Source organism: Chrysochloris asiatica, unplaced genomic scaffold, assembly GCF_000296735.1.
Source record: "Chrysochloris asiatica unplaced genomic scaffold, ChrAsi1.0 scaffold00038, whole genome shotgun sequence".
Taxonomy (NCBI): domain Eukaryota; kingdom Metazoa; phylum Chordata; class Mammalia; order Afrosoricida; family Chrysochloridae; genus Chrysochloris; species Chrysochloris asiatica.
In genome coordinates, this window is record NW_006408556.1 from 4,897,423 (window position 1) to 4,907,056 (window position 9,634).

General features: G+C 40.8%; 1 protein-coding gene across 1 annotated transcript in view; it reads right to left on the minus strand.

The window, feature by feature from the left end:
- Positions 1-9,634, minus strand: part of SLC26A8 (solute carrier family 26 (anion exchanger), member 8) — an 80,283-nt gene that overhangs the window by 64,107 nt on the left and 6,542 nt on the right. The window contains exon 2 of the mRNA XM_006860568.1: positions 2,940-3,079. Coding sequence (XP_006860630.1) covers positions 2,940-3,079 — 140 coding nt within the window. The remainder of the gene's footprint in view (positions 1-2,939; positions 3,080-9,634) is intronic.

Consider the following 9,634-nt stretch of genomic DNA (forward strand, 5'->3'; position numbering starts at 1 on the left):
AAATACTGGTAAATGATAGTCCATAGAGGAGATTGTGATCATTGCAATTAACAAAATGTGATTTTTTAAAATGTAAAACTAATGATTTGCCAGGTAAACTTTCACTTAATTTCCAATTTAAAAAAAAATGATATGGACACTCTGAAAAACAGCTTGACAGTTTCTTAAACTAAACATACAAATTACTATACAACCCAACAATTGTACTATTGGGTATTTAGCCCAGATAAATGAAAATATTTGTTCACAAAAAAGAAAACCATATACATATTTAAAACAGTTACATTTGTTAATAGCTATTAATTGGAAATAATTTGCCTGTTCAACGGATGAATAGGTGAACAAACTATGTTATATTCATGCCATGGAATACTACTTGGCAATAAAAAAGAACAAACTATGGATATGCATAAAACCTGGATGAATCTCCAGAAAATTATGCTGAGTGGAGAAAAAGCCAATCCCAAAAGGTTTTACAATGGGGCTTCAAAAAGTTTGTGTAAAATTCTATTATCTAACAATTCCATTTTTCCACAGATTTTTTGAAGCCCCTTTGTATATTCTATGATTGCACTATGGAACATTTTTGAAATGATACAAGGAAGATATTGCACTATGGAACATTCTTGAAATGATATAAGCAAGATATAAGTAGAGAATAGATTTGTGGTTGCCAGAGGTTAAAAAGGGTAGAGCAAGAAAGTAGTGGTTGTGGCTATAAAAAGGAAACATGAGGGATCCTTGTCATGAAGATGTCCTATATCTTAACTGTATCAACAGCAGTACTGACACTATACGTTTACAATTCCAAGACTGTACGACAGTTCTGCAAGATATTACCATGCAATCTCTCTATATTGTTTCTCACCAATGTATGTGAATTTATAGTTATCTCAAAAGAAAAAGTTTAATTAAAAAATATTGACAATACCAAGTGGTGATGAGTGTTTGGAGGAACTAGAATTCTCATGCACTGCTGGTGGGAATGTAAAATAAAAAGTACAGCTACTCTGCAAAACTATTTGGTAGTTTCTTAAAAAGTTAAAACACATACTTACCATATGACCAGCAATCCCACTCCTGGTTAATTACCTCAAAGAAATGAAAACTATACTCACACAAAACCTGCACATGAATATACATAGCAACTTTGTGATAGCCAAAACCTAGTAACAACCCAAATGTCCATTAACAGGTGAATGAATAAACCAACTGTGAAACATCATATAATGGAATTATTACTTAATAATTAAAAATAATTATGGACACACAAAACAATTTACATTAATCTCAAAGGTCTAATGCTGAACGAAGAAGCCAACCTTCAAAAGTTACACACTGCATAATTTTATGTATAGGACATTCTCAAAAACACAGAACTATGGTGATAGAGAACACATTAGTGACTGCCAAGGGTTGGGGCTTGTTGTGAAGTGCCGCTGAGTCAGTTCTGACCCACAGCGACCCTGTATAAGGTTTCTGAGGAGCAGCTGGTGAGTTTGAACTGCCAACCTTGCAGTTAAAACGGCTTTGCAGTCTGGTGCATTAAACCACAATGCCCTGGAGAGGGGTTAATTACAAAGAGATGGCACAAGCGTTTTGGGGATGATAAAATTGTTCAGTATCCTGATTGTGGAGGTGATTCCACAAATACACATGTTTTTAAATTCATAGAACTGTATACCAAAAGGAAAGATGCCCGATTTTACTATCGTGGTGATGGTTATGTGTCAGCAAGTTGGTTCTGACTCATAGTGACCCGGTATAGGGTTTCCAAGGCTGTAAATCTTTAAAGAAAGATTTAAATCTTTCTGCAAATCTTTAAAGAAAGATGGGTGCAGAAAGTCCCATCTTTCTCCTGAAGAATGACTGGTAGATTTGAACTGCTGACATTGCAGTTAGCAGCCCAGCTTGTGATCCCCTATGTTACCAGTGCTCCTGTGATTTTACTGTATGATAATTAAAAAACAAATAAGTAAAAGGCATCTCTTTTCCCCAACTGAGTCTTTTCCCTGTGCCAGAGTTGGATTTCAGCCACCACTTGCCCCTTTGGTTGTATACCTTTGTGCTTTGTACAAACTGTACAATCACAAGCTTCAACCCTTCCTGGGTGTGCTCAGAACAGATCTGTGGCAGTGTTTAAAGGTTATACGGGGAATTGTGAATTCCTTGATTAAAAGATTAACAAATCCCTTCCTCTTTCTCGGTGGATAAATTTGATCTTGGATTAACTTTCTAGCTGTTTCCCTGGAAATCTGGTAACAGACGGATGTCAGCTGGGTTACCAGGCAATTGCTTGTGGTAAGAATGAGCTCAGTCAGTATACTCCATCTGGACCAAGAGGACTGTGAATGAACTATAAGCATCCAGCGGGAATCTCTAGCTTTGTACTCTGAGCACTGTGATGCTTTTAATTGGCATGTCTCTTATGGGATCCTGAATCAACGTTCATGAGATTGTTGTAAGAAATGGTAGTTCCTATTTGGGAAATGAGGCTTCTAAAGCTCCTATAGTTACCACAATGCTTTGTGTGATCTTCTCCTCTTACACCTAAATTCCTACTTGGACTGTTATGTGACCCAGCTGTTGGGGCTCTTGCTAAAGATGTTGACATGCCGAGTTTCTTATCCTACATCTTTTTAAGTAAAACCAATATCAAGCAAGGTCTGTTGTAGACATGTGAATATGAAATGGCTAGTTAAGCAAAAAAATGACCAAGAGTGGGTGTTGCAAATCTTCTGGAAAGTATTCAGGGTCTAAACTAAACGGAGCCTTTTGGAACCACCCTGAAGTAGTTAGAAATCTGGCATAATTGTACTGATGTGAATGGAATTTATACCTTTCTCCTATTCATCTACCACAAGTCATTGTTTATCCTGGGCAAGTGGACAAGATTTGATGTATTATTTTTTAATAAAAAGGCATCATATCTTCCTTACCTTGGGGAACCTGCACAAAGCCAACACTTATACCAGCAAGTAAGTCTCCAAGAAGCCAATCCTTGAATCGATACAAACATACCCACTCTAGGAAGGGAAAGATCATCAACATGCATCTTATGAACTTATGCCATGAGCAGCTGTGAGAGAGAAGAGCAGAGACTTGGTTAGGTTCTCCAAAGAAAGTGCCTACATAGCCAAGAAAAGGCACAGTGCCCAGTCCTTCTTCCCATGCAGCAGAGTTCTCAACATCAGCAAGATTAACATTCTGGGTGAGATATTTTCTGTTGTGGGGCTGTCCTGCGCACTGTAGGATGTTCAGCAACATCCTTGGTCTCTACCCACTGGATGCCAGTAGAATGTACCCTGACCTAGCTATGACAACCAAAAATGTCTCCAGACGGCAAAAATCACCTCTGATTGATTTGTAAGCAGTAATATTGGTAGGAGGCAAGGGGCCTTGACACATTTCACATCATTCCCATATACTGCAATTTTTATTGAATATCAACTCTATGAAATTGACACAAAATATAGAATATTAAGTCTTATGCTTAAGGAGTTAGTCATGTAAAGAAAGGGCACTAAAATACAGTTTTAATACCCTTTAATCCAGTGGATTTGATTTCAACCATGAGCAATTTTGCTCCCCAGAGGACATTTGGTAATATCTAGAGATATTTTTGATTATCACAACAAGAGGCCATGGGTGCTGCTAAATATCCTATAATACACACAACAGCCCTCCACAAGATATAATTTTTGGTCCAAATTGTCAATAATGCTAAAACCTTGCTTTAGCCTTTGTTGTTATTAAGTACTATTCTGACTCATACTGACCCTGTATAGTTTCCGAGGAGTGGCTTATGGATTTGAACTGCTGACCTTCCAGGTAGCAGTCCAATGCTTATCCTAAATAAGTAGGAAGATAAATAAATACTACCAATTTGGCCATAAACTGCTTTTTGCTATTTACATTTTAGCATGGGCTAAAAACATACTCTGGAGAGTTTCCATGTGTGAGTTGTAGTTAGATAATTAGGAATTTACTATAATGAAAATATTACTTTAGTATATCCAGGACTAAAAGATGTGCTCGGGAAAGAAATAATTTCACATTTTGGACTTTTACATCAAGCGTTGTTGTTAAGTGCCATCGAGTAGTTTCTGACTCATAGTGACCTTGTATAAGGTTTCCGAGGAGCAGCTGGTGGGTTGTAACTGCCGACCTTGTGGATCACAGTTCAGTGAGCCTACAGCACCATACCCGAACTCCCAAGCATTACTATCCCTAAAGCAGTTATGACAAAGAGATAAAAATGACTGTCAATGTCGCAGTATATGTGGGTAAAACAGGATTAGAAACCAGGTCTTCTGACTCTAAGTCCCGTGTGGTAGCCACTGTAGTCTCTCAATAGTGCCTACTGGCAGCTGTTCAATTCTGCTAAGGAGGGAGGAGCAAGACCACTGGTTTGCTATTTTTACTAAAATCTGGGTGTTCTCTCCAATAATGACGTCCTATCGGCAGTTGAAGCTCACCAGCTGCTCCTCGGAAACAGGGTCGCTATGGGTCGGAATCAACTTGATGGCACTTAACAACAACAACAACAACATGGGAAAGGGAAGGATCCTGGTGTGGTGCTGTGGGCTAATGCGTCAGACTGCAAAGTCGTTTGAACTGCAAGGTCGGTGGTTCCAGCTCACCAGCGGCTCCTTGGAAACCCTATAGAGGATCGCTCTGGGTCAGAATGGACTCAACAGCACTTAACAACAACAAAAATGGGAAAGGGAAAGGAGCCTTGTGTGGCATGCTCAGTTGCTAATCAAAAGATGAGTGGTTCGAACTCACCAATAATGAGAAGGATGTGGAAGTCTGCTTCTGTAAAGATTTATAGCCTTGGAAGCCTTACGGGGCGGTTTTACCCTGGTGTGACGTTGTTAGATAAGCACTGGTTGTGATGCTGTTAGATAACCACAAGGTTGACAGTTCAAATCCACTCGTCACTTGGAAACCTTGCGCAGGAGTGCTATGAGCTAGAAGTGACTCAATGGCACAAAACAACAACAACAGAGTCATGATGAGTTGATGACAATGAGTTTGGGGGTCTTTTTGGTACGGGAAAGGGGACGAGTCCTGCTGGTAGCACAGTAATTAATCATCCTGACTGCCAAAAAAAGTCAGTAGCTTGGCCACACCCAGCTGCCCCAAGGGAGGAAAGACCCAGCAGTCTCCTCCCATAAAGATTACAGCCTGGGAAACGTTATGAGGCACTTCTACTTTGCTGACTGGATGGCACACAACAAATAACACCATGGGAAAAGGAGGAAGCACAGTGGTGCAAATAGTCAAGTGCTCGGCTACTAACCTAAAGGTTGGGGGTTTGAACTCACCCAGTGACTCTGGGGGAGAAAGGTCTGGTGATTTGCTTCTGTACAGATTACAGCCAAGAGAAAAAGCAACAACAAAACCAACTCTGGAGTAGTTCTGCTCCACCACACGGACTCGCTGTAAGTCACAATCAAATAGGCAGCACCTAACAAGAACACTGAGAAAGGGGCTTCCATGCATCAGATTCAATTGGATGGCAATTTACAATAACAACATGGACAAGGGCACGTAAAGCCTGGCACTGGGACCCTCAGCACCCTCAGCTGACTCAGTCTCCCTCTTCTCCCTATACTAGTTGGCAGAAGACCAGCCACACTGTGCAGCCATGAATGTTCTTTCGCATGGAAAACCCAAAAACACCAACAACATGCAGTGATGAGGATCTAAGACTGAAAGAAATCAAGGAGAGTGCTAAGGAATAGAAACTGAAGCTAATGAGTGGGGAGAGGAGGGATTTTGGCATGAATCTGGATTTTAGTGACAGCCATGTTAAAAGAGAAGAACATAAGAGTCTGTGAAAGCATGGGGTAGACTGTGACAAGGAATGGAGGCGTTGCAGTTGCTGATTCCCAAAGCCCATTGCCATAGAGTCCATTCTGACTCTTAATGACCCTGAATAGGGTTTCCATGACTGTAAGTCTTTACGGGAGCAAAGGGCCTCATCTTTCCCCTGCAGAGCAGCTGGTTTAAACTGCCAACCTTATGGTTAGCATCCAACACCTAACCCACATTACCACCAGGTCTCCAAGAGGAAGAAAATGAGGAAAAAGGTAAGAGGTTGTGTGCAGTAAGGAGATATGGAGTTAAACGATTATCTTATTGACTTTAAAAAGCACTTTCGTATTTGTAGTACTTTAATGGAAAGTGCTTTCCTATCTGCAGCATAGTCCTTCCTGTGTACTAGATGCTTTGCAAATATTCTTCTTCAATTCTCACAACCCTCTTATAAGGTGAGATTGGTGGTGGTTATGTGCCGTGGAGTCGGTTCTGACTCATAGTGACCCCGTATAGGGTTTCCCAGGCTATACATCTTTATGGGAGCAGAAAGCCTCATCTTTCTCCCGTGGAACAGCTGACCTTGAGGTTAGCAGCCCGACTCATAACTACTACGCTATCAAAGCTCCTTTCTGATGAGGTTTGTTGTTGTTTAGTGCCACTGAGTCGATTCTGACCCATAGTGACCCTGTACAGGGTTTCCACGGCTGTAAATCTTGACGGTAGTAGAAAGCCTCATCTTTCTCCCGCGAAGCGGCTGGTAGTTTCGAACTGCTGACCTTAAGGTTCACAGCCCGATTTGTAACCACTACGCTACAGGTAGGTACTGTGAAAAAAAGAAAAACAGTTGCCATTGAGTTAACACCAGCTCATGGCATAGGGTTTTCAGTGGCTGATTTGTCAGAAGCAGATTACCAGACCTTTCTACTGAGATACCGCTGGGTGGATTAAAAGCACCGACCTTTTGTTTAGCAGCTGAGTAAGTTACTCATTTGCAACAGCTGTTATCATTCCCATTTTACAGATTCAGAAACTGAGCCACAATAAGGCTGGCTAGCTTACCCAAGGACACACAGCTGGTAAGCAGTAGACCTGGGATTCAAATCCATTGAGAAGGCTCAGAGTCTTGCTCTTAATTACCGTTTTGTTAAAATTCAGAAGTGAGGAGAATAGGATGTTTTAGAAGTAAGGAATAATAACTGTTCTAAAAGCCATGGGAGCCAGAAGAGTTCAGATTTAAGTGTCCTAATGACATGATGATGAACTTCCAGAGGTTCAAGCTGGATTCAGAAGAGGCCATGGAACGAGAGATATCATTGCTGATGTCCGATGGATCTTGGCTGAAAGCAGAGAATATCAGAAGGATGTTTACTTATGCTTTATTGACTACGTGAAGGCTTTCGATTGTGTGGATCATCATGACAAGCTATGGACAACATTGAGAAGTATGAGTATTCCAGAACACTTAATTGTACTTCCGAGAAATCTGTACCTAGACCAAGAAGCAGTTGTTCAAACAGAGCATGGGAACACTGAATGTTTTAAAATTGGGAAAGGTGTGCAACAAGGTTGTGTTCTTTCACTATACTTATTCAACCTGTATGCTGAGCAAATAATACGAGAAGCTGGGTTCTATGGAGAAAAACGTGGCATCAGGATTGGAGGAAGACTCATTACCAACCTGCGATATGCCGATGATACAACCTTGCTTGCTGAAAGTGAAGAGGACTTGAAACATTTACTTATGAAGATTAAAGAGCACAGCCTTCGATATGGATTACATCTCAATGTCAAGAAAACAAAAATTCTCACCACTGGACCAATAAACAGCATTCTTATCAATGGAGACAAGATTGAAGTTGTCAAGGACTTCATTCTTCTTGAATCAACTACAACACTCGTGGAAGCAGCAGTCAAGAGATCAGACAACGTATTGCATTGGGCAAATCTGCTGCACAGGAACTTTTTAAAGTGTTGAAGAGCAGAGATGTCAGCTTGAGGACTAAGGTGCGTCTGCCCCAAGCCATGGTATTTTCAATAACCTCATATGCATGTGAAAGCTGGACAGTGAATAAGGAAGATCGTAGAAGAATTGATGCCTTTGAGTTGTGGTGTTGGAGGAGAATACTGAAAGTGCCATGGACTGCTAAAAGAACCAATAGATCTGTTTTGGAAGAAGTGCAGCCAGAGTGCTCTTTGGAGGCCAAGATGGCTAAGCTTCGTCTTTCATACTTTGGACATATTGTCCGGAGGGAACAGTCCCTGGAGAAGGATGTCATGCTGGGTAAGGTGGAGGGTCAGAGAAAAAGAGGAAGACCCCTAACGAGATGGATTGGCCAGGTGGCATCACTGATGGCGTCAAGTGTGGCAGCGGTAGTGAGGTTGGCCCAGGATCAGACATTGTTTTGTTCTGCTGTGCATGGGGTCGCTATGAGTTGGTTCCGACTCGATGGCACCTGACAACAACAACAACAACAACAACAACAATGACATGATAGGGAGTTAGGTTAAAATTGCCTTGTTAAAAACTATTTGTAAAGAGGGTAGAATCAGGAAAAGACTATCATATTGTAGAGATAAAGTCAATGTGGCCCCCAGTTCCCTCCTTGACATCTTTCCACTGATCTATCCTGGAACAGAAGAAATGAGAGTGGTGTTGGAGGATTGGAAACGGATATCAAAGACCAGAGGCATATCTCTGGAAAATAATGCCTATGGCAAACACTGAAATTGTGCTCCCATCCAAACATCTGACATCCATATTTTAAATATCTTTACCATAATTTACCATAATAAGGACTCCTGGTATGGCGCTACAGGATAAGTACTGGACTGCTAAATGCAAGGTTGGCCGTTCAAATCTGTCAGAAACCCTATACAGGGTTGCTATGAGTTGGAACTGACTCGATAGTACTTAACAACAACCACTACCATAATATCAGCTCAAAAATACAAGTCAAGAAAGGAAAGTATAGACCACTATCCCTCATGAACATAGAGGCAAAAATTCTCAACAAAATCCTAGACAACAGAATTCAGCAACGCATCAAAAAAATAACATATCATGACCAAGTGGGATTCATACCAGGGATACAAGGATGGTTCAACATCCTGGTTCAACTGGAAATCAATATGCAAAAGATTGAAACAAGACCTTTACCTCACGCTATATACAAAAACCAACTCAGCATGGATTAAAGACCTAAATGTGAATTCCAGAATTATAAACGTCATCAATGAAAAAATAGCGACCAATTTAAGGGCTACCATTCATCTGTCAGTTTGTCATATTGTGATGGCTTGTGAGTTGCTAAGATTCTGAAAGCTATCCCACCAGTATTTTAAATACCAGCAGGGTCACTCATGGTGGACAGGTTTCAGATGAGCTTCAAGACGAAGACAGAGTAGGAAGAAGGAGTGATGAACTACTTCTGAATATTCAGTCATTGAAAACCTTATGAATAGCAGAGAAACACTGTCAGATACAGTGCCAGAAAACAAGCCCGTCAGGTTGGAAGGCACTCAAAGTGCGACTAGGGAAGAGCTGCCACCTCAACGTAGAGTTGACCGTGATACATGAATGGAGTAAAGCTCATGGGTGAAAAGCCCGTGGGACCTTCATTTGCTGAAGGGACACAACTAAAAATGAAGAGAAACAGCTGTAAACATCCATTGAAAATCAGAATATGGAATGTACGAAGTATGAATTGGGGAAATTTGAAAGTTGTCAAAAATTAAATGGAACGCATAAACATCGATATCTTAGGCATTAGTGAGCTGAAATGGACTGGTATTGGCCATTTTGAATCTG